This window comes from Rhincodon typus, chromosome 10 (assembly GCF_021869965.1).
Source record: "Rhincodon typus isolate 14 chromosome 10, sRhiTyp1.1, whole genome shotgun sequence".
In the NCBI taxonomy this organism is placed as follows: domain Eukaryota; kingdom Metazoa; phylum Chordata; class Chondrichthyes; order Orectolobiformes; family Rhincodontidae; genus Rhincodon; species Rhincodon typus.
This window is the reverse complement of record NC_063341.1, coordinates 20,140,791-20,166,357: the sequence shown is the minus strand read 5'-3', so window position 1 is coordinate 20,166,357 and position 25,567 is coordinate 20,140,791. Positions and strand designations below refer to the sequence as shown.

Genomic DNA, 25,567 nt, shown 5'->3' with positions numbered 1-25,567 from the left:
GAACGTGCAAACTCCACACAGACAGACACCGGAGGCTGGGATCGAACCCGGGTCCCTGGTACTGTGAGGCAGCAGTGCTAACCATTGTGCCACCATGCCGCCCCTAATGTTTCTACAATCCTTGCTATTTACTCCCATTTTGATTTTTCCATTTCAATCAACCTTTTTGTTCCCCTTTGCTAGTTTCTGAAACTTTCAACATGTTAAGTGTGCCAACAACTTTCATGACATTTTATCACTCTTCCACTACTCTCACACTACCATTAACTTCTCTAAGTCGCAAAGGATCCTTCGTGCTTTTCTTAAACGGAATAAGTTGGTTGGATATTTAGGTTAATACTTGAATGTTTCTCACAATTTATTTTCGACCGTACCTTTCAGAGTATTTCCCCTAAGGACTTTATCTCCCTTTAATCCCAATTTAAGTAGTTTAAGCTCCCTTTAAGAATTCATTTGTATCACAATTACTTTCCCGTAAAGGATATTTAATGGTGAGATTACAAATTATACTACCTGCCCATCACAAAATAATAAATCTAAAATTGCTTTATTCCTAATTCGATCCACCAATGCATTGCTCCCAGAAGCAGTCACAAAGACATTCTACCAATTCATAAGACCCTTAGCTATCACAGCAGAATTAGGCCATTCAGCCCATCATGTCTGCTCCACCATTCAATCATGGCTTATGTAGGGATTCGATTTTATTCTGTTTACAGGTCTATAAAGGTGAACGAGCTAAAATGAGTCCCTTAGAGGCAGAGACAGAAGAAATTATCATGGGGCATGTGGAAATGGCAGTGATGTTTAACAATTATTTTATCTCTCTTTACATGTTTTTCAACCCCATTTTCCTGTAATACTTGATCCCCTTTGCAATATTACAAATTTCAAAGTTTTAATAACTGTTCATGGATTGAAAGAATGAGAAAAGATAAACTGTTACACACAAAAGCAGCAGCAATAACTCTGCAATAAACTATTAAGGGACATGGACAAACCTATATAGGAATTGAAAGCATTAAGCCATGTATGGGGAAAGGAGTCGTCAAAGCAACATGAACAAAACTGTTTTGACTTTTTAAAATTAATTTGTGGGATGTGGGCATGGCTGACTGGTCAGCATTTATTGCCCGTCCCTAGCTGCCCTTGAGGAGGTGGTGGTGAGCTGCCTTCTCGAACTGCTGGAGTCCATCTGCTGTGGATTGACCCACAATGCCATTAGGGAGGGAATTCTAGGACTTTGACCCAGTCACAGTGAAGGAACAGCGATATATTTCCAAGTCAGGATGGTGAGTGGCTTGGAGGGGAACTTGAGGGTAGTAGTGTCCCCATATTCGCTTTATTGTCATTTTATAAAAAAGACTCTTGCAATCTTATATTATATTATTAGCTAGCTTACCCTCGTATTTCATCTCTTCCTCCCTTATGGCTTATTTAGTTGTCCTCTATTGGTTTTAAAAGGCTTCCCACCAATCTTCACCAGATGGTACGCTTTTTCGTTTGCTTTGATGCTGTTCCTGACTTCTCTTGTCAACCATGATTGCGTTGCTCTCCCTTCATATGTTTCTTTTTCCTGAGAATGGATTTCTGCTGTGCCTCCTGAATTACCCCCAGAAACTTCTGCCATTGCTGCTCCAATGCCTTCCCAACTAGGCTTGCCTTCCAATGGCCAGCTCCTCCCTCATATCTTTCTATTTACCTTTACTCAATTGTAATACCATTACATCTGGTTCCACCTTCTCCTGCCCCCTAGGCGTTCCTTCACCTTAAGCTCCCTAATCAACTCTGCCTCATCTTCCACACCACCTTTGTCAATTAGATTTGTCTAGACCATACCAGATCCAAGTGCCCATAATTACAGCACTGTCTTTGGGTGGAATTTTATGTGCTTCTCACCTCATGACTACCCTTTGCCATTGGGCTTGTACTAAAAGTGGAGGCGGTGCCAGGCAGCCACATTAAGTGACTCCTCCTGATTCTGCTGACAAAACTGGGAGTCAACTTGAGCTGCAAAATTAGAATTGCCTCTGTCTGGGATCAGCTGAAATAATGAGCCTTCATGATGCAGCAGTGAATAACTAAGACAAAATATCTCCAATTGATATTAAATATCTGACTCACCTTCTCCCCCATTACTTTGTATCAGAAGTACTTCCTATTACATTAACCTCCAGAAAAGCACACATACCAAAGTGATTCCAACAGCAATCATTTTTACAGTGTGTACAATGAGGATTTAGTGCCAATTGACAAGTTGCTTTTTTGTTATACTGCACAATGACTAGAACTAGGCTGAGTATATAAACTTAGTTTCACACAGTGAATGGAAAACAGAAACATCCCAGCAAATGCAAACTTAGGCCCCAGGAAGGAAAGGAATCATGAATTTAGTACTTGAGCATTTAAAGCAGAGGGAGTGTGTTTTTTCTCTGCTCACAAGTGATAAGCAACCATGGGTTGACCTGAAATGGGGCCAAGTGACTTGCTTATCAGAATTGAAATTTTCAAAGTATTTAACAAAATATGAAGTGTCAATAAAACGAGGTGACTTAATTTTTTTTAAATTTATCCATGGGATGAAGGCATCACTGGCTGGGCCAGCATTTATTGCCCATCCCTAATTACCCAGAGTTAAGAGTTAACAGTCAACCACATTGCTGTGGATCTGGTGTCACATGTAGGCCAGACCAGGTAAGGATGGCACTTTCCTTCCCCAAAACCAAAGAGTGAACCACATGCATTGTTCCAATAATTGATTCATACTGACACAGAAAACTAAAATATCACTTTGTTTTATTTGCATTTTACTAAATGGGTTCACCTACAATCTCACTAGTTTACTAATAAGAGGCACTTTTAATTGTGATAGGTTTCAGATTGGCCATAAGTGGGAATCGGGCTTAAGGGATTGAAAGATCATTTCATTTCTATTTCACTAGTTAAATCTTGCTAAAGATGTTTGGTTGATAATTGTTTTTTGAAAAACTGGAGCAAATAGATTAGTTAGACTCTAAAATTTTGACTCTGAAGTTTCTGTCTGAGCAAGCACCTTTGTATTCGGTGTACAAAGAATACACTCTAGATTCAATGATTCTATGCCCAAGCAGTGGGTTTCACACTAAAAACATGACCAAACTAAATTTTGATAATTGCTAAAGACAGTATTGTTTCGAGGGTAAAGTTAACCAACTATTCAATTGCATCAAATTAGTTCCAACCGGATGACAGAAAGTCGATTGGTTAGAATTCATAAAGGTTTTTAAATCACAAAAAAATTGAGGAAAAGATTCAACATTACATATAGAAACTACATTGTATTTTACCAACTTATAAGCGAGAAGTAATTTTATAACAAATTTGAACTAATGCAAAAAAGCTCCCCGTTTGACTTTTTAAAACAACTAAATGCAACACATTTCAATCTTGATGACTTGGAAAATCATGTGAATTTTAAAATATCATGGGACACTCTTCCAAATTTGATTCTACAAGAAAGCAGTATGCAAATATATCTTTGACAGACTGAAATTTCCTGTCAAATTATCATGCCTTCACATTCTTCCTAGCCACAAGAAACATATGCTTCTGAGTAGCAAAGGAAATTCCTGTTATCACCATGAAATCAGCTTCAAAAACCAATTGCTGGAAGACTGAATCAAATTAATGTATTTATAACAATTTATGTCTCCACTGCATTAAACTGATAAGATTTATAGATCAACCGATCAAAGCAAGTGATTATGTTTACTAAACTCCTGGTCAATTATGTCAACTTATCACCTGGCTCTATTTCACTTGAAATTTCAAAATAATGCAGCTTTGTACATTTTAAACCAACCAATCAGCACAATTAATGCTGAGAAACATCGTGCAAAGTGAAAAGCCAATTCCCACCCCCCAGCTGCTCTGAACCCACAGATGAGGCTGGATTCAAATGCTACAATTGCCGATTGCAGATCATAGAAAATCACTGGGACATCTCTCCTTGACCTGATCTTGCAACGTTGAGGCAAAACCAATGCTTCAAAATAGATGCACATAAAAAGAGTACTATGAAATATATTTACAATATATTAATCAGTGAATTGAGGAAAATGCATTTAATGATTGTTTTAGCAGGAAAATTTTGCAAACAACCTGCTGTTTGAACTGTAAATATACAAATAAATACATGTATAGGACATGCTTGAAAATCCTTACATCAACACAATAATCTACTGTAGTTTTTCGGTAATGGAGAATGACGATGGGAGGAAATTGGTGTTTTTCGCCCTGTGTCAGGCCATAAATATAATTTCTGTTGCTGTTAAAAATTGAGAGATAGGGATTCAGACTCCTTGTCTTCCTTCTGGGGAAGAAACCAGTGAACTTCGTGTACTTTAATCTGAATTCGGATTCAATTGGTAAACGAGAATAAAATCTGAAAAAGTGTGCTCTTTTAACAGAAAAATTGAATGGGGCTATTTGATGGAGGAAGGGGACTGTACTTTACGATGGTATTCAAAAGGCCGAGCAGCTTGTAGGCTGTTCTGGGAGGGAATGGAAAGAAAGGGTGGAAAGGAAAGGAAAGGAAAGGGAAGGGGAGGGCCGGGCCGGGCTGACTCTTTGCTGCATTCCCCGCCACTGACTGTGCAAATTCCCGCATCCAACAGCCGGGACACGGGGAGGCTTCCGCGGCCGCCACCGGCCACCTACCTGTCCCGAAAGCCTTGGCCACCAGCCACGAGAGGCTACAAGCGATTTTAGCTCTGGAGAAATCATAGTGATCAAAAGCTTTGATGGCAGGGACAATGAAGGTCTTCTTCATCTCCCTGACCGCTTCTGTCGCGTCGCCCATCATCAAGCTGGTGCTGAGTGTCTTGTTTTCCTCTCTGTCTCTCCTGCTCTTTCACTCAGCCTGCATGATCCTTACAAAATTGCCCGACTCTCCTTTTCAAATCATCCACGAGTTCGAGGGAAGGGTGTTGATCCTGCTTTTGCCCTGTGTCAGGTTATTTTTAAAAGAAAATCCTTTTTGTTGTTGTTTAAAAATGGTTCAGATTGCTTGTCTCGTTCTTTGCAGTCACATCCCCCTCATCGCCTCTTCTCTCCCACCCCCCTCCCCCGGTCAGGTCGAGGGGACTCTGTCTCCAGTTGCTTTTCCCCCAGCTCTCAGCGCTGCTTCACAATAACAAGCCGGGACTCGCTGCTCCAGCTCGCAGCCGCTCCCATCTTCACTCTCCCTGTCACTGTGTTGCTGCTACTGCACAGCACGGGCACCCGCTGCGCGCTCCAGTTCCCTGGAGCACGCGCGCGCGCTCCTGCTGCAGTTTTGTCGGTCATCCTTCCCAGACCCACGCCGGATAATCTTTCACATGGGGAGGAGTGGGGGTAGAGGGTAGGTCCCATCTCTTGCATTTCCAGGGCTCCTTTTCCGTGGCCACTTTTCATCAATATATTTCTACACCAGTCAACATAAACAAGTATTTGCTGTAAACATGACCACATTTCAGTTTCATTCATTGCCTGCAACATGGATTGGGTCGCCACCCTCACCGCTCCGCAACTTTTCCTTTGACAAACTCTTAACGACTGGAATAAATTATACACATACAAACACACACAAAAGTGGCTTTCTTTTTCCCCGAGTGAGCTTATGTCACATTTTTTGGACGTGCTCGGTCGTTTCACCTCGGGTGATGTTGCATTCGCTTGAAAGAAACCAACCAATCCTATTCGGAGCTGCGTGAAAAGTACATACGGCGCTGTCACAACTCAGGTATTTCTGCGGTACTATCGACATCAATACACCAAGAACGAGTGAAACACTACATCGAATGTGCGTCATGCACGTCACATTGAACTAAATTTAGCTTTTTTAAAATCCAATCCTAATGCAGATTTTCTAATTTTCATCTAATTTATCCAAAGTGGCAGATCTTGGTTCAAATTGTTACTGTAAATATTTCAGCCATGCGAGACGATTCAAGCTTACTTCAGTTAGCAATAGTTATGGATGGGGAGAATGAGCAACATAAAACATTAACTTTAATTAATTTTCCGCCTAAGTTTACATTTTTGTCCTGCTCTGGCAAAATGACAATAATAGCTTTAGCGAATGTGACACGAAGCACAGAACAATTTATAAACACCTGGCGCCTTTATAGTTTGATATTGTGACCTACTAAGTCATAGTGACAAACTTGTGAACTAATGTCCGATGGCGAATAGTTCACATCCCATATATCATTGTTCTAGTCTGCATATACCATGCACTAAAATCAGTTAATGTCAATTAGGTAAAGATGTAAATTGAATTAGTTTAATGGACCATTGTATTCAACTGTGGTTTGTTCCCAGGGCACCTGGTGCCATTATGATTACACATTGGTTATAGCTGTTTATTGTAGGTTTATAATGTCTATGGATTAAATATTTTCAGCATGTGATAAAAAATTCAGAAAAAGACTATTTCATAAAATATTTTATTCAATGAATTTTTACATACATTTTTAACTTTAAAATATGAAGAACACAGGGGTTTAGAAATTGTACCTTAGACAAGAATGAATGACTTTTCAGCACTCCCTTTCAGAAACCCAGCAAAATGGATGTTCTTTTCAGAAAGATTTTTTTTAAAAAATCATATCTATTTTGATTAAAGGAAACGATAATCAACATAATTGTGCAATTCAGTGTGTGTTCAAACAACTCTTTCCTCTTAAAATTAAAAATGGTTTTGTTTTCAAGGAATAATTCAAATGTAATACACTGATATAATATAAACTTATATTAAAGTTGTAGGACCAATAATCTGCTGTCAGATTCTTGTAATCATCATTTTATTGATAATGAAGAGAGTTTGTAAACAAAATTTGTTTGCAAATGGTTTCTTACAATATCCCCAATGTAATAAAATGTTTATAAGTACATGGAAGGACACGAGTGTGTTTCCTGGTACCTGATTCACATTCACATTGTGCACAATATAATGAGGCCAATATATGCCGTTAAAATAAAAAAAAGGAAGATGTCGCATAGAAGGCAACTATGTAATGTTGAAACTAAATTTTGTAAAGTACTTAAATGGGAAGGAAAGTCAAATTCATTTCTCTATTCAATGTATTCCCCTCAACTGAGCTTGAGAAAATATGGCATCAACAAAATATTGGCTTTCATCAAGTATTATTAGTCTTCTAGCTACTTAGAAACAAAACATGAGCATCTATTTCTTGTATTGTTCTGGTGATGTAAGTTCTGGGGAAAGTCCAAATGCTCTATTTTCTACAAGGGAGACCAAAATCTTCAACCAATTTTGCGCCATTAAATCTACTTTGAGAAAAATAATAATTCAATTATTGTTTAATGATGCTTACAGTTACAAAAGTGCACAAAGTTACGCCAAGTTTCAATTACATTTTTATTATTAACAATTGCATCTGCAATGTGAGAGTAAAAGATAGCTTGTACTTTCAGTTCCATTCAATGAACTCTAACCATCCTAGATGAAGCTTATCATGGTGACATAAGATTATTGAATTACCTCAACACAGTTCCTCTCTTAATGGTCTGGAATATACTGCATGAAGAAACACAGATCAAGAATTTCATCTTAACAATGAGATCACACTGGGAACTCAGCACCTTCAGTGCCTTTTTTGGGGGGGAGGGGTAATTTTAACTTTTGGCATAGTACAAAATGAACCATATAGGACGAGCTGTCCATTATATACTGAACACTATACAGTCCAATTCTCTCTTCCACCAAAGTCAATTGATAGGAAAATTGGAGAGATGTGTTTTGGGAATTTGATTTGAGACAGTCTGCTTTACAGTTTTGACCAAAAGATAAATATGTGTAACTCCTCACTCATCAGAATAAAGAAATAAATTTCCAACCTGGATATTGTTGAAGAAGAAAGTACACCTTGAGGAAAGATCTGAAAGTGGGGAAGAAAACGAAGAAGTAAAGCTCTGGGATGAGAAATTAAAAGAATAGAAGATACGATTGCCAGTGGTGGAAGAAAGTGTGGTGAACGTCGTGAGGTCAGTGTTAAAAACTAGAGTTCATATGGAAGGTTGTAGAGCAGGAAAAGCTGTGGTATCAAGGACATGAAGAATATAAAGGGACTTGAAGCAGGTATCATGATGGCTCAGTGGTTAGCACTGCTGCCTCACAGTGTCAAGGACCAGGGTCCAATTCCATCCTTGGTTGACTGTTTGTGTGGCATTTGCACGTTCTCCCTGATAGAACATGGAACAGTACAGCACAGTACAGGCCCTTCGGCCCACAATGTTGTGCTGAACTTTTACCCTAAACCTAAGGTCTATCTAACCTCCACCCATACCTTATACTATCATCAAATGTCTATGTGGGTTTCCTCTGGTGCTCTGGTTTCCTCCCACAGTCCAAAGATGTGCAGGTTAGATGAATTGGCAAAGCTAAATAGCCCACAGTGTCCAGGGATATGCAGGCTATGTGGATTAGCCATAGGACTTACAGGGATGGGGTGGGTCTGGATAGGATGCTCTTTGGAGTGTTGGTGTGCACTCAAATGAGCTGCTTCCACTCTGTAGGGACGCAAAAGATTCTTTATACTTGAGGCATTGGCAAACTAGGTGCCAGTGTAAGTCAGCGATGACAGGGGAATAAACAAGTGGAACCTGATGCAGTGTGGGTTAAAACAGTGGAATTTGGATGAACCAGCATTTGTGAAAGTTGATGGATGGGAGTCCAATCGAGAGAGCATTAAAGAAATGAGATCCAGAGATGATGACAGTTCAAATGGTAGGGGATGAGATGAGATAATAACAGCAACAACACAGCATTAAAAGTATTTAAAAACTGAAAGAACTGCCAGTACTGCAAATCAGAAACAACAACAAAAACTGCTGGAAAAGTTCAGCAGGTCTGGCAGCATGTGTGAAGAGAAATCAGAGTTAACATTTTGGGTCCGGTGAGGAAGGATCACCAGACCCAAAATGTTAATTCTGATTTCCCTTCACAGATGCTATCAAAAGTATTTAATTGGCTATAAAATGCCTTGGAATGTACTTGGAAGGTACTGCATAAATGCAAGTCTTTATATTTGTAAATTGTAATATTAAGGATGGATATAAGTAGCTACTATGATGGAGATGACATGGGGCACTTTTTGTATTGCGTACAGTTCTGGGCACCACATTACAGAAAGGATGTAAGTGCTCTGGAGAGAGTGCAGAAGCAATTTACAAGAACGGTTCTATGAATCAGAAACTTCAGTCATGAGGATAAATTGAAGAAGTTGGGATGGTTCTCCTTACACAGTAAAAGGCTATAAGGAGATCTAATAAAAGTTTTCAAAATCATGAGTGGGTTGATAGAGCAGATAAGGAGAAACTGTTCTCGCTTGTAAAAAGATCAAGAACCAGAAGGTACACAAAAGGAGCAGATATTATGTGAGAAAAAATATTTTCACACAATGAGTAATTAGAGTATGGAATATACTGGCTGGAAGTGATTAGTTCAATCATACAAGAGGACATTGGATGATTATTTGCATATAAATAACGTGCAAGGGTATGGGGAAAATGCAGGAAACTGGCAGTAGATAATGATACTTACTTGAAGAGTAGGTGCAGACACAATGGGCTGGATGGCCTCCTTCTGCAATGTAACAGTTCTGTGATTCTGTGACTGATTCTTGACCAGAGTTGAATGGTACTCTTGAGGTGTTAACAGTGATACAGCCTATGGCTGGACAGCTAAATGGAGTCAGTAGCAAGGGAGCACAATCTATTGTGCAGGGTGATGGCAATAGTATTCTGTCTTTAGAGGAAGTTAAGCTTACTTATTGGTGCAGGCTTGGAGGGCCGAAGGGCCTGTTCCTGTGCTGTAATTTTGTTTGTTCTTTTGTTTTGTTTTATCCAAACCAAATACTGGATAAGCAGTCTAACAGCAGAGTATTTGAAGCTTCAAGGGTGTTGATGGAGAGGCAAACAGGTTAACATTTCATAAATACTGATCTTTAATACTGTGACATCCTAAAATTAGAATGCAAACTTAGATTAAACTCTATATTTTATCTAGGTTAAAGTGATTGGAAGTGATATTTTGGCTTGCGCAGACTCAGGAAATTTGCAACTTCCCTGCTTTCATTCATCATTCGGGCACCAGAGGAGGTAAGAAGAAAGGAAGAATAGGAGTTCAGGAAGAGGTGTGGTTCCTGATGAACTGCACAGCTTCTATTCTAATTGCAAATCTCTTTTTTTTTGCTAAAGTTTAAAGATGACAGACAGAAACTGCAGCCTTGTGCACCATGCCAAAGACATCCTCACTCTGGAGAATGTGTTTTATGTTATCCTGGAGGACTTCTCCAGGAATGAACGTCGCGGACTGGCTGTTGTTGTTTTATACATTATTTTGCTAAGTAAATTTTCAGTTTAATTCTTTAAAACCCGAGGAATTCAACAGAGTTTTGTTCATCTGACCTCCTACTGATGTCAATTGTGGATCAGTTAGTGGCACTGTCGGAGGGTTCTGAGTTCAAGGCCAACTTGGGAATCTTGAGCACAAAAATCTGAACACTCCCACGTTGCACTGAGGAAGTGCTGCAGTTTGGAGGTGCTAACTTTCAGCTGAGATGCTAAACAGAAGTTAAAAATAAATGTTGACATTTTGAAGCAAATTGTATTGGCACAAGCTTTTAAAAAGTACCCAGATGTAAGTTGATTATAATGTTAATGAAAACCGAAAGAACTGCAGATGCTGTAAATCAGAAACAAAAATAGAAATCGCTGGAAAAGCTCAGCAGATCTGGCAGAACTCAGGGTCCTGAGGAAAGTCACTTGACCCAAAACGTTAGCTCTGATATCTCTCCACAGATGCTGCCAGACCTGCTGAGTTTTTCAAGTAGTTTCTATTTTTGTTTTTGTTGATAATGTTAATGAACTAGTTTCCACCCAAAGACTAAAGACAATCGCATTTCCTTACTTGTGTCATTATCATCATTATTTACCTCAGCCCATAGCTCTGGAATTCACTTCCTAAATCTCTCTCCTGGCTCCCTCTCTTTTCTCCTCTAAGTCACTCTTTAAGACAAACCATTTTGAGCAACTTTTATGTTTATTCACCCTCGTATTTCCTGCTGTAGCTTGGTGCCAAATATTGCTTTCCCGTGATAGTAGGAACTGCAGATGCTGGAGAATCTGAGATAACAAGTTGTAGAGCTGGATGAACACAGCAGGCCAAGCAGCATCAGAGAAGCAGGAAGGCTGACGTTTCGGGCCTAGACCCTTCATCAGAAATGGGGGAGGGGAAGGGGTTTCTGAAATAAATAGGGAGAGAGGGGGAGGCGGATAGAAGATGGATAGAGGAGAAGATAGGTGGAGAGGAGACAGACAGGTCAAGGAGGCGGGGTTAGAGCCAGTAAAGATGAGTGTAGGTGGGGAGTTAGGGAGGAGATAGGTCAGTCCAGGGAGGACGGGCTGGTCAAGGGGGCGGGATGAGGTTAGTAGGTAGGAGATGGGGTTGGGGCTTGAGGTGGGAGGAGGGGATAGGTGGGAGGAAGGACAGGTTAGGGAGGCGGAGATAAGCTGGGCTGGTTTTGGGATGCAGTAGGGGATGGGGAGATTTTGAAGCTTGTGAAGTCCACACTGATACCATTGGGCTGCAGGGTTCCCAAGCGGAATATGAGGTGCTGTTCCTGCAACCTTCGGGTGGCATTGTTGTGGCACTGCAGGAAGCCCAGGATGGACATGTCGTCTGAGGAATGGGAGGGAGAGTTGAAATGGTTCGCGACTGGGAGGGACTGCTTTGCAGAACACCTACGCTCGGTTCGCACTAAACAACTGCAACTCCCAGTCACGAACCATTTCAACTCCCCATCCCATTCTGCAGACGACATGTCCATCCTAGGCCTCCTGCAGTGCCAAAACGATGCCACCCGAAGGTTGCAGGTACAGCACCTCATATTCCGTTTGGGAACCCTGCAGCCCAATGGTATCAATGTGGACTTCACAAGCTTCAAAATCTCCCCTCCCCCTACCGCATCCCAAAACCAGCCCAGCTTGTCCCCGCCTCCCTAACCTGTCCTTCTTCCCACCTATTCCCTCCTCTCACCTCAAGCCCCAACCCCATCTCCTACCTACGAACCTCATCCTGCCCCCTTGACCTGTCCGTCCTCCCTGGACTGACTTATCTCCTCCCTAACTCCCCACCTACACTCACCTTTACTGGCTCCATTCCCGCCTCCTTGACCTGTCTGTCTCCTCTCCACCTATCTTCTCCTCTATCCATCTTCTATCCGCCTCACCCTCTCTCCCTATTTATTTCAGAATCCCCTTCCCCTCCCCCATTTCTGAAGAAGGGTCCAGGCCCGAAACGTCAGCCTTCCTGCTCCTCTGATGCTGCTTGGCCTGCTGTGTTCATCCAGTTCTACACCTTATTATCTCTTGCTTTCCTGTGAAGTGTCTTTGGTTGTTTTTATTACTTTAAAGGTACACTATAAATAGGAGTGTAGTGAAAATTTGAGATGCCAGAGCAGCTTAAACTTTGAGCTGTCACAAGTTGGAAGTTGGAGGTGCGACTGGTGTGTTCCAGGGGCAATACACTCCAACCATAAATACAAACTGCTGCTGTTGCTTTTATCTTTGTAATCATTGAGGTCCCAGCAGGAGTTCCAATGCACATCCTTCCTTCACATTGTGAACACAAGGAGATAAGACAGAGACACACAACTGTGTCACTGATATACAAAAACAAGAAATGCCAATTAAAATAAGCGAAAGAAAAGGTAAGATATACATGCAAATCGACATAAACATTTTTTATGTTTAATTGCTGCCCAAGAAATGAATCAGTTACAATTTTGATCTTACCTTCTCTTTATAGTTTCTAGACAGAGTAGGAGACGCAGATGCTGGAAAATCTGCAATAACAAGGTGTAGAGCTGGATGACCACAGCAGGCCAAGCAGCATCAGAGGAGCAGGAAAGCTGACGTTTCGGGTCTAGACCCTTCTTCAGAAATGAGGGAGGGGAAGGGGATTCTGAAATAAATAGGGAGAGAGGGGGAGGCAGATAGAAGATGGATAAAGGTGGATGGATTTCTAGACCTGCTTTTAAAATGATTGGATGCAATACAAATAAAGTAAATATCTAGATCCAAATGCAAAAGTGCAAGTGGCCAGTGAGCATATTGTTCCAGTCCTGGGCTATTACTTTATTTTTTTAATTCATTCACAGAATGTTGGTGTCACTGGCTGGGCCAGCATTTAATGTCTATCTCTAATAGACCAGAGGACAATTAAAAGTGTTCTGGTTCTGGAGTCACATGTTGGCCATACCAGGGATGGATGGCAGATTTCCCTCCCTGAAGGACATCAGTGAACCAGACAGATTTTTGTGATGTGGTCACAATTAGGTTAGCTTTTTATTCCAAATTTTTATTTAATTGTCCCTGCAGCATTAAGCTGGAGTTTTGGAATATTAGTCCAGCGACATTACCACTACTCAATCTGAAATCCCTATTATATATATAATATTATTAGAAAGGGTAGTATATATTATGTTGAGGGGTGAAAAATACCCCTCAACATAATACGCTAAGACTCTTTGCAAGCAAGATTATCACTAATATCCTGAGAGATTATTTAGGGTAGGGGTTCCCAGACTGTGGGCTGTGCCAAATGTTTAGAGTCATGAGCTCTGAGACAGAGCAAACACCTACTTGGTCCTTTAAATTCTAGCATTTTCTAACAGTGAGCATGGCCTACTTGGCTGATCTTTGAGGCCTGATTTCTGTCCTGAAAAACCCAACAAAAAGATAGATGCTTTTTATTTAAATTCCCCATAGTCTAAACAGTTTCCCTCCCAAAGATCTCTCCACACCCAACCATGCTCCTTCCCCCTTCCTCACACTCTCAGTTCTGGGGTTGTGGGAATTTTCAATCCTCAAAATGGGGTCACAATGGGAAAACGTTTGGGCAAGGTCCAAATATGTCGCACAAAACTACGAATAAATACAACATTCAACATGATTTTGAATAGTTACCATGTTCTTGCCTGGTAACACTTTGAAACAATGATCAGTTTTTTGCAGAGGCTGGCAAAGCAAGGGGGCTTGCTACTGATCTCAAAGAAAGCTAGGATCTAACAATTTGTGTAATGGGAATTTCCCCTTTCCCAACAATTGTTTAAAACTTACACCAAGTCAAAGAAATTTCTTTGAGCACAGCAGCAGTCATGTCAAAAAGTAGGCAAAAAGAAAATCAAATTGCTATTCACAAAAAATCCAAAAAGTTAAAAGCACTTAATATTTTTCAATTATATTTTAAATTTCTAAATACTGAAATAAGTAATTATACCTAAAATTTAAAAAAATGTTCAAAAAGATAAATGAAGATATGTGGTAATACATAAATATTAAATTTGTTTTTCAAGTCAAGTAAGCGTGCTAAGCAACAATTCTGAAGTTAATACATTAGTAAAAATCAGTTATGGCTCATTCAAAAAGATGCAGCATAGAATTATAAAGGTGGAAGCCTTCTTCAGATCATGATAAGAAGAATTTACATTCTGTGGGAAACTCCGCATTGCACCTTATGGAAGAACATTAAATCACTGACAGCTTATGGATCTCCACATTATTCAGTGCATGGATAGGCTCAGAAGTTGCTGTTAGCTTCAGTGCTGTAACGACTTCAGAAGGTGAGAGATCACGGTCTCTACTTCCTCAAAATACAGGCATTAAGCAGTATTTGTTCATTCATTACCTGAAATCTGATGGAAGGCATTATGTTTGCAATTTAATCCTCCAGTTATTTTCAATTTGAAACACTTTGGACCAAATCTTCTGGTCTCCAGATCATCGGAGGCTGATGAAAATGTGCTTTGGCAGCCGGTGGACATCCAGACCTAAGTGGGAAATGCGAGGCAAGTTTAAACTTCTGATAGGTAACTCCCCAATAGCTTTGGATGCTGTACAATTGTCTGTGACGCTTAGTCTGGAGACTTCAGACAGTTCTGTGGCACTTATGTAAATAATTACCCATGGAATGTTAGACAGATTAGGATTTGTTTAACATCTGAGTAGCTCCACAACTGATCTCTCCTGATTCCCAACTGAACACTTGATAAAATCCCAAGATTTTCCAAAAAACAGACCTGACCAGATTCCCCGACCCAACTACCATCCTAATCTGATCACCTGTCCTGATCATCATGACAAAATTACTGCACAACCTGACTACATTCGCGATCTGACCCAAATATCCACTCACTCACCTACCAACCTCACACATCCATACAGTTGGTCACCTGGCCATTCATTCACTAACATTCAGACAGGATATTTAAATGAATAATATGGCTGTAAAGGTTGTAAAAGTTGGGTATGTTCTGCCTTCCTCCAACTCAACTGTTTCCAGTGGAAATCCCCAGGGGACGGGATGTTGCAGATTTCTCCAACAGGTGGAGTAAGAAGATCCTGGAAGAAATGCACACTAGTATTGAGTCATTATCAAACACAGTAGCAACATGACCATTACAATCTGCTCAGAAGATACAGCCAGTGAAACTCTCATTGTGAAGTGGCCACACAGTTTTCAAGCGCAGATGCTGCCAGATCTGCTGAGCTTTTCCAGCAATTTCTGATTTCATTTCTGATTTACAGCATCCGCAGTTCTTTCAGTTTTTACACTGTTTTCAACCCCTGGCAAAAAGCACAAATAGCCAAGCCTAATTGATATTTGTCTTTACGATTCATTGATTTGTCATTATTTTTATGTTATATGCCTTACAGATTTGGAAGTGCTGTTGTTACATTGGTACCAGACTGGAACACCAAAATCAAATACTGGAACATGAGACATGTGAAAATTAATTAGTACAAGAATATTAATTTAATCTGTAATATGATTCCTTTAAGTTCTACTAAAGCAAAATAATACATCTCTAATTGGCCAACAAAGACAAAGTTGATGAGCACTGGCTTGGTCACCTGCTCTCAGCCTTATTTTTAGCCAATCCTCTTAGAATTCAAAGCTGAATCCAGGAAATATCCAACAAAACAGTAATACTTTAGTTTTCAGGTCCAAATCTAGTGACACTACTTGCAAATAAAGTGTTAGTGTGGAATACGATTTAGCTCAGGTGCAGGTTTTTTTTCTGTCATTCTTCAAAAATATACATTCAATGGCAATTTAATTAAAAACCGTTTGAAAACCATCAGATGCAGAAGCAAAATTTACATCAACATTATATCATTTTCAATACCTGAAAGAGTCATTATATATGAAATACTGATATGTAATGAAATCACGACCTATTTGATTCTGCTTTGCATACTGCATTAATTGATTAGTCAAAGTGTGAAGCAGCCCTACAGCCCTCCACAGCTTGAGCGTACAAATACAACAATAAGCATTGCTATGTCATTTCCTTTCTATATGTCAACACAGGCACTTATAATAGAAACACTGACACAAGTGTGATAAAAAATGAGAACAAAATCAGTTGCTGGAGAAATAAACTGATATTTTAATATTTTATACTTTATAGCTTGTGCATGTTATTTGTCCACTGTATCAATAAGAAATATTTTCAGTTAAAATATAAATTTTTAAATTAGTTTTTGCCCTTCAATTTATTTCACTGTTTAACTGAAATTAATTTTGATTATCTGAATCTTTATTTTGCTCTCCGTTGCTCTAAATTTGTTCTAAATTTTCAAATAATACATAATAATATAATAAACTAATAAAAATATTTGACAACACTGTTCAAATGTGAAGTTTGCAAAATATGTAGGTCAGCCTGAAACTTGGGTCTTAAATCTAAACAAGGGTTAATTACATAGGTAAAAATACAAAGTTAGCTGTGGTGGATTGGAAAATATGTTAAGAGAATTGACAAGACATAGGGCAATCGATATATATAAAGAAGCAATGTTTGGTTTTCAAAGAACATACATTTCTTTAATACAAAAATATTTAGGAGGTCATGGCCTAGTGGTATTATCATTGCAGTCTTAATCCAGAGACCCACGTAATCTCAGGGACCAAGGTTTCAAATCCCACAACAGCAGATGATGGAATTTGAATTCATTAAAAGTATGAAAATGACCACAAAACCATTGCCAATTGCTGGGGGGGAAATCCCATCTAGTTCACAAATGTCCTTTGGGAAGGAATTTGTCATCCTTATCAGGTCTGGCTTACATATGACTCCAGATCTACGGCAATGTGTTTGACTCTTCGCTGCCTTCTGGGCAATTAGGGATGGGCAATAAATGTTGGCCTAGCCAATGACAATCTCATCCAGTGAATAAAAGAAAGTCAGGAAAAACAAGAGAGTTATAGCTAACAAAATAAAATTGTAAGCTTGAGGATTGAGAGAATTTTGTAATTCAGCAGGATCAAGAAACTGATAAAAAGTGAAATAGCAGATGTAGAATATGAAGGTAAAATTTCAAAAACACAAAAACAACTTGAAAAAGCTTCTACAGGTATGTAAAAATTAGACTATCAAAAACAATGTGGGTCTAATACAGGCAGAAACAGCAGATCTTATAACATGAAAGAACTGAAGTGGCAGAGAAACTAATCAACCGCTTTGTGTCTGTCTTCATAGAAGACACAAGAAATAATTAAGATCCAAAGGTTTACTCATATTGTGGAATTGAAACAAATTAGTACAGGCAGTTTCTGATTTATGAACTGACTTATGAATGCTTGTATTGACAAACAAGATTTCATCTTAAAGACCCAACAAGTGAACGTTTGCTTGTATCTATTTTATATTGTACTGTATTGTACAAATTGACTTACGTGCTCAGGAACAGAGATAATAGATGCACTAGTGATCATCTTTCAAATTCTATTAATTCTTTAATACTGCCTACAGATTGGATGGTTATAAATATAAAGTCACTATTTAAAAAAGGACAGGAGAGAATAAAAGGGACTACAGACCTGTTATCTCAATGTCAGTAGTAGAGAAAATACTAAAATCCATTATAAAGGATGTGATTATTTGATATTTTAAAAATATTGAACAAAAACAGAAGTTGCTGGAAAAGCTCAGCAGGCCTGGCAGCATCTGTGAAGAAAAAGCTTGAATTTTGGAAGCCAAATTGTATGTTGGTGTTTATTGCAAGAAAATTTAAGTATAGAAGCAAAGAAGTCTTGGCTCAATTCCATGGGATGATGGAGAGACTGTACTTGGGAGTATTGTGTGTGGCCTCTATGGAAGTCCAATCTGTCTACATGTTATCCCTCACAAAGATGGCATAGCTGCTCACAATGTAGTCACCTTCACACTGGGGAGAGGAAACGCATACTAGGTGACCACTTTACAGAACGCCTACGTTCTGGCTGACTGCCACTTCAACACATCACTGTTCCCTGGCCAACATCTCCATTTCAGGCTGTTGCAGTGCTCTAGTGAAGCTTAGCGTAAGCTGGAAGAACAGCAGCTCATTTTCCACTTGGGGATCCTGCAGCCTTCAATACTGAATATCGAGTTCCATAATTTCAGGGCCTGAGCACCTTCTTCCATGTCCTTCTCCCAAACCCCATACACCAGGCCTTGTCATCACAACCAATCCATTGTCAGCTATGGTCCCCATTAGCAGCTACTCATTCTCCCAGGCTGAACATTACCCAATCCTTTGCTTGCTCAACTGCTGTTTTCTCTGTCTGGGCTCCACCCCACTTATTGTTTAGTCCTCATCCCCTTCCCGTCTTCAGCACATGTACCAACCTTTTCCTAGCTACAATCAGTTCTGAAGAAGGGTCATCGGACTTGAAACGTTACTTTACTTTGTCTCCACAGATGCTGCCTGACGTGCTGAGTTTCTCGAGCAATTTCTGTTCTTGTTTCGGATTTCCATCATCCACATTCTTTTTTTTGGAACAGAGGCCTGAATAATCCCCAACCACCGCCAGTCTCCACTGCCTGACAGAGCTTGTACCGTCATTGTATAATTTATTCTTCAACTCATTTCACATCCTCTAAGTGGCTATGAGTACAGTACTTGCAGGGGTCCTAGTTATGCCTGCAATTTTGTGGGGTACATGGTACAGTCTTATTCCAGTCCCACTCCAAATCCCTTTCTCCGGTAAAAAGTGATGACTGTACTGGTGCCACTCTGGCTGATCTGGATTAAAACATTCAATTTGCTTGCAATTTCCATCTTGATTTATCTTTGACACTTCCCTTCCCTTCCTCCAGTCCTCCATCTCCATTTCTGAGGATGCACTGTCTTATAAAATAAATTACATACCCTAACCCAAACTCCCATAGCTTCCTTGATTACACTTCCACACACCCTGCTTTCTGAAAGACCTCCAGTCCATTCTCCGTGATTGACATCTGTCCTGATGGTGCTATCTTCCACGGTGAAGTTTCTGACATGTCTTCCTTTTCCAACTGAGGACTCCTGGCCACTATGGTTATTTGGGATTCTATTTTTATGTTAGCCATCCATCCCTTTACTTTTCTCATTTCCTGTTTCAATTTACAACACTGGGTGGTAATGCTCAGCAGGTCTGGCAGCATTTGAGAAGGAAAAAACAGAGTTAATGTTTCAGGTCCGGTGACCCTTCCTCAGAACTGCTGCCAGACCTGCTGAGCTTTTCCAGCAACTTTGTTTTTGTTCCTGATTTACAGCATCCGCAGTTCTTTCGGTTTTTTCTGTGTGGTAATACAGCTCCTCACACAGCAAGACTGGCAGATCAAAGAGCCTCTTTCATCAGTTTGCAAAGCTACATTCTTTCATTTTGAATCTAGAAATATTTCAGGATTTTAAGCTCATCCACCTACTTCCTACGCTTTCCGGTTATAATGTGAACAAATTGGAATAAAAAGGTATTTCCTCTCCAAATAATCTCTTTGAGACAAGAATATCCGCAACTGAGGGCGGGGACAAGGGGAGGATAGGCCTAAACAAGCAGCGCGCGGCTTTAGGGGCGGGGCCACATGGAAAGAGCGTGGCTCCAGGGGCGCGGTCACGTCCGACAGAGTCCGGGGACAGAGAGAGAATCCGCAGAGAAGAGGGGAGGGCTCACTACTGGTCGGTTTGACCAATGGGTGAAAGGCAGGGATCCCGCGAGCTGCGTCGCGTCACAGCGCATAACGTCTTGTCGCGGGGCCGGGCGGGGAAGGGAGCGGAATGGGCCAATCAGACGGGATTTGGGAAATTTGAATGCGCGAGGCGAGCTCGTGGAGGGGGGAAGCTGGTGTTTTGGGTCGCGCGGAGGTGAGTCTTGTGAGTGAGATCGGGTTACCCTCTACCCGGGAGGAAACTCCCTTCCTGCACCCTGGGACCGGGACCAGGACCACCTTCTCTGTGTCACCCCCTTCCCGGCTCCGGGGGCTATGGGGGACCAGCCTCTATCTCCCTGGCCTCGGGATACTACCCCCGCATTTCACTGTCCTCCCGGCCCGAGGTCCTTATTATCAACCACCCCCAATCCTGAGCCCATTTCCTTGGTGAATGTTTCTGATGTTTTCTTCTTTTCCCGAGGTGTTGATTATGTCATTCTTTACCTGTGCTGCGATCTCTGATACACCCGGGAGGCTGTTGTCATTGTGAATTTCAGAGACCGCTTGGTACGAGCATTTACTTCCGACTTCGCCTGGAGTGAGGGAGTACGATCTGGTCCGGTGTCCTTTTCGCTGGTGTATTTGCATACTGGATGAAAACACTGCTTCAGCCATCTGTGTCCTCAATGATTTAAATTTTATTTAGGTTTATGATGGTTTCTGGTCCCCAACATCCCGTATAAAATTATGATCCTTATCTTGGACTCACTTTATACCCCTTTCAATTTCATCAGGTTCAAGAAGCTAGAGTTGGTGGAATGCAGAGTAGTTGGGTTGTAGTACTGAGTAATATTAGCCATAGAATGGTTCAAGGAGAAAATGTGTGCATTTCACATTTCGAGATATAAGATATTGTAAGCCAATGTGAATCATTTAGCACAGGGTAATGGGTGAACATGATATGGTGTGGCATGATTTACAGACAACCATTTAGATATGCTGGGGCATGGGAAATGTGACGAACAGGAGAGCATTGGAAATAGTTGAATTTAAAGTTGGTTGATATATATGGTTGATTATTTTAATGTTAGAGCTGGAAGTAACCAGTCTTGGTGATGGCAAAGATATAAGAGCAGAGGCTTGGTATTAAAATAGGATGTTGAGTTGTAGATAGTCTGGTTCAACTTGAACAAAAACAAAGTTGCTGGAAAAGCTCAGCAGGTCTGGCAACATCTTTGAAGGAAAAAACAGTGTTAACGTTTCGGGACCGGTGACAGTTCCTCAGAACTGGTTCAACTTGAGCCAGTTTAGGAGATGAAATCATTAGCAGGGGGTTGGAAGATTTAGTTATTTCCATGTTTAACTGGAAAAACATGCACTTTTTCCATGTTCAGCAAATAGTCCTATAGAAATGAGATAGACTGACAATCAACCTTGAGATAAGAGAAATGATGAAGTTTTTGTTGGAGGTGTTATGGCTATATTTGAATAGGTAAGAGTTAAAACAATTAGGGAAAATCCCACCTAGCTGGTAATGGAGGAGAAAGAAAGGCTTTGAAGAATGATAAGATATAAATGTAATACATTCACAGGATAGTGTATCTAGGATTGGGACCATTTCTGAACTGTGCTGGTGGAGTACAAATCCTGCCAGATTTAAATGTTGACAGAGAAAAGGAGGGTACAAATCTTGGAGGTGACAATACATCAGTGGAGATGGAGAGGGAACAGGGAAGTTGGGTAGTTTGCAAGGATAGAGAAGCTGAAGGCTTTTTTTTGAAGGGGGGTTTTGATGGCAACCTTGAAGTTAAAAAGACAGTACCATTTAGATTGTTAGCTAGCATTGGATCAAGAATCAAAGTTAGGAGCTCGACACTCTAGTGGGAAGTGAGGGCACAAGAGGTGGGAGAATCATCTAATGATTTCTGAGAGGTCATGATGAGAAATGAGAGTGAGAGAGAAAAGTGGATGTTCAGTGCAGGGCAGGAGAAATGTTACGTGATTGGCTTATTGGGCAAAAAGAGGGTTACATAGCCGAAGTGATTGGTGTTCCGAAGCTTTATAGAACAGTTTGGAATGTATTGTCAACTTATGTCGGCATCCCTGGCTGTGTCAACATTTAGTGCTCAACCCTGACTGTCCAGAGGGCATTTAAGAGTTAACATCTGGAGTTGCAGATAGGCCAGACCAGGAAATGATTGCAGTTACCTTCCCTAAAGGACATCAGCAAAGCAGATAGGTTTTTGGCAATTGACAATGGTTTCATGGTCATCCTTAAACTATTAATTCCACCATCTGTGACAGGTTTTAAGAGGAGCAGAAAAATACACTTTTGACATTTCTATTACAACTTTTTAAAAATTGCCACCTTAATTGGCATATTCACTTCATTGAAACAGTTTCTTTATTTTAGTTATACAGCATTGAATAAAGTCACAACAGACCCAGAGGACCGTTGGGCTTCTTTCTCATCAGAGGGAGGCAACTGGTCATGGTTTAACCTGAGGCTCCCCATACATGAGACAAGGCATGAGGTTGAGAAGGTGGGACCTTTGAGGTGACCTCCCTTGGTATGGGAATTGAACCCACGCTGTTTGGTGTCACTCTGCATCGCAAGCCAGCCAACTGACTTAATAGACTCTATTAGAGAAAATTTAAATGGTTTAAATTAAATGGTTTTATTTTGTAAACTGTTTCACTTCCTTATTTTTCAAGTGTAAACAGTGACAAAATGTTAGAATATCTAGTATAAAATATACATGTATCATTTGCTTATTTAATACTCTTGGAGTATTAAATTCTGAAAAACAAAAATAAACCTAAATATTTACATTGCATATGGCTGGTAATGTAGTATTCACCTCCAACAATTTTCTAGAAATGTTGAAAATATTTGTTTAATTCAGTTCCTGAATTTTATATTCTTTTAAAAAACTTAGTTTGTGAGAGAGTCTAACATGAAAGATTATTGGCTTTTGAGATTATTTTTGTTTTTTTTTTAAACTTTTATACAGAAGTGTCCTTACACACAACTGAACATTTTTTTTTCCCATCACCAAAATACCTGTGTTTTTGTTGTAATCTATTAATCACCAGCAGTAAATCACTTCCTTTTCTAGTTGAATAATTTATATGCAAAGCCTTTAAGAGCAAAGCAAACAAAGGTGAGGGAGAGGGCTAAATGAAAATGGAATTGGCATTATTTCTGCTATCTTTTATATACAGAAGTGCCCTGACAAGCAACTGAATGGATCCTCCCTCACTATTTCATTTCTGTTCGACTATAGATCTTTTAATTCAAAACAAATGTTACTTTTTGGTGGCTTTTAACAAAATAATTGTAAATAAAATGCCTGCTTACACCACAGCTTCAAAGATCAAACTATGGTCATTGGTGCTCTACGTTCAGTGCAGAACAATCCAGCCAATATCTTGGAGAAAGGGAGCAAACAGATCGACAGAGAACCTACGTCCCAAGTGCAACACCATGACTCACAGGGACAGCCAATGTTGCCCCTGGATAAAAGCAATGAGTTTAATAAGACTTACATCGTGTCAGCTAGTAAAAGAACTCTAGGACCTTCTATACCATCCAAATCTGAATGTAGATTAACCCTGCAGAGAAGAAAAACTGTTGATAGAGGAAATCCTAGTGTTCATGATGCTGTTAATAGAAATGCTGATTCAAGTGAAGGAGAAAGAAGACTTGCGTTGCAACGCCGTACCAAGGGAGGTAACTCCGAAAGAGGAATTAGTATTTTAAAAGAAAATGCAGATAGCCTGACGCAAAATATCACAATCCAGGCAACAAATAACCTTTTGCAAACCAAAGGCACCAATTCCACAGGTTTTGTATCTTCCAGTCTATCATTAATACAAAATGTTGGAAATGCCAGAAGCAACCTTTCTGCAACTGCAAAGCCAACTTCAATTGGCAGGAAAAAGGAAAATCCAGTAACTTCTTCCTATCGGTCAAATTCAGTCATGACTATTAACAAAGTGCAAACCCTAAGCAATCCATCAATAACGCCTGTTAAAAGGATGGTATCTGGTAAATCTGATGACAGTCAAGAAAAGGCAGAGGCAATACCTTTCAAAATATCCTCCGAACAGAATTTAGATAGAAATGAAACATTAAGAACAGATGGAAACAAAATAACGAAGCCTGTTAATCAGCAGGAAACTAAAAATCAAAGTCATTTTGTTAAATCAATGGCCAGAGACTTCCAAAAAAAACAACCGACAATGGAATCTGGGATCAATAACTTAAAATATTCCACAAATGCAGTCGCAAATTGTGGAGATGGAAAACTACCAAGAAGTGGAATGGTTACAAGAGGAACTCTGAGGCAAGCGGAGATATCATCACCGAGCCCATGTGCTGGGAATGAATGTTTAAATGGAGTAGACAGTGCCGTGACCGTGGCTGTTCGAGTGAGACCTTTCAGCAAGAGGTAAGTGCATGAAACAAACGCATTAAAATATTGGATTGGTTGACTCAGATTCTCAGGACTTAGTATAGTTTGGGAATTCTTTATCAAAAGCCTCAATTTTCAGACCGTTGAGAAAATGCCCTTATTCTCCCCCATATTGATTAAGAAAAAGATGAGATTTGCAATTGTATAGTGCTTTTTATGGCCTCCAAACCAACGTGCTTTACAGCCAACTAAACACTTTTTTTGAAGTACCTTCATTGTTATGCGGGCACCACAGCAGTTAATTTCTGCACAGCAACTGTTACCAAAAGCATTGTAACCAAGTATTTTATTTATACCTTGTTTATTGACCAATATTTATTCCTTAGGACACTGAGGATATCTCCTGTTCTCTTCAAAATGATGCCAGGGACTTTAATGCCCACGTAAGGACAGCTGGAGCTTCAGTTTAATGTTGCAAGGGAAGCCAACAACTTTAATAGTGCAGCAGTTCTACTGTACTTAAATGGGTTGCCAATTTAGTTTTTTGTTATGTTTTGGTGGCTTTTAACAAAATAATTGTAAATAAAATGCCTGTTTACATCACAGCTTCAAAGATCAAACTATGGTCATTGGTGCTGTACGTTCAGTGCAGAACAATCCAGCCAATATCCTGGAGAAAGGAAGCAAACGGATCGACAGAGAACCTACATCCCAAGTGCAACACCATGTTGTGACTTGAAAGCTCAAACTTTTGATTCTAAGAATGCTATGAACAGTGTGCTGGCTGGCATTTTATAGCATAGATTGAAACTGTTTCCTTTTTATGCTGACACTAATGCTGTATTTGAATGCTAAATTTCAAGATCAATCTGAACCTGGAGTGAGGTGGAATGATACTTATTCTCGATTTGCACTATAGCTTCTTAGCATTAGTGCAAAACAAAACCATTGAAGACTGAATTTGCAGCACAACAGTAACAACAATGTAAATTAGTTGTGTAGTTTTTTTTAAACAAAAAGCAATCATTCATAATCCAATTATACAGAAGACAAAAGCAGGGAAGATAAGACTCATAGACAGTAGGAACTGCAGATGCTGGAGAATCTGAGATAACAAGGTGTAGAGCTGGATGAACACAGCAG

The 25,567-nt window shown here is 40.0% G+C and overlaps 2 protein-coding genes across 2 annotated transcripts in view; one reads left to right on the top strand and one right to left on the bottom strand.

Moving 5' to 3' along the window:
- The window catches only part of camsap2a (calmodulin regulated spectrin-associated protein family, member 2a), a 263,661-nt gene that overhangs the window by 117,743 nt on the left and 120,351 nt on the right, over positions 1-25,567 (bottom strand). The gene's annotated exons all lie outside the window — the stretch shown is intronic.
- Positions 20,138-25,235, top strand: LOC109927773 (kinesin-like protein KIF14). The gene is made up of 3 exons (XM_048602193.1): positions 20,138-20,220; positions 23,375-24,460; positions 24,811-25,235. Exons 2-3 carry the CDS (start codon positions 23,391-23,393, stop codon positions 24,869-24,871), a joined length of 1,131 nt encoding a protein of 376 aa, XP_048458150.1. The 5' UTR covers positions 20,138-20,220; positions 23,375-23,390; the 3' UTR covers positions 24,872-25,235.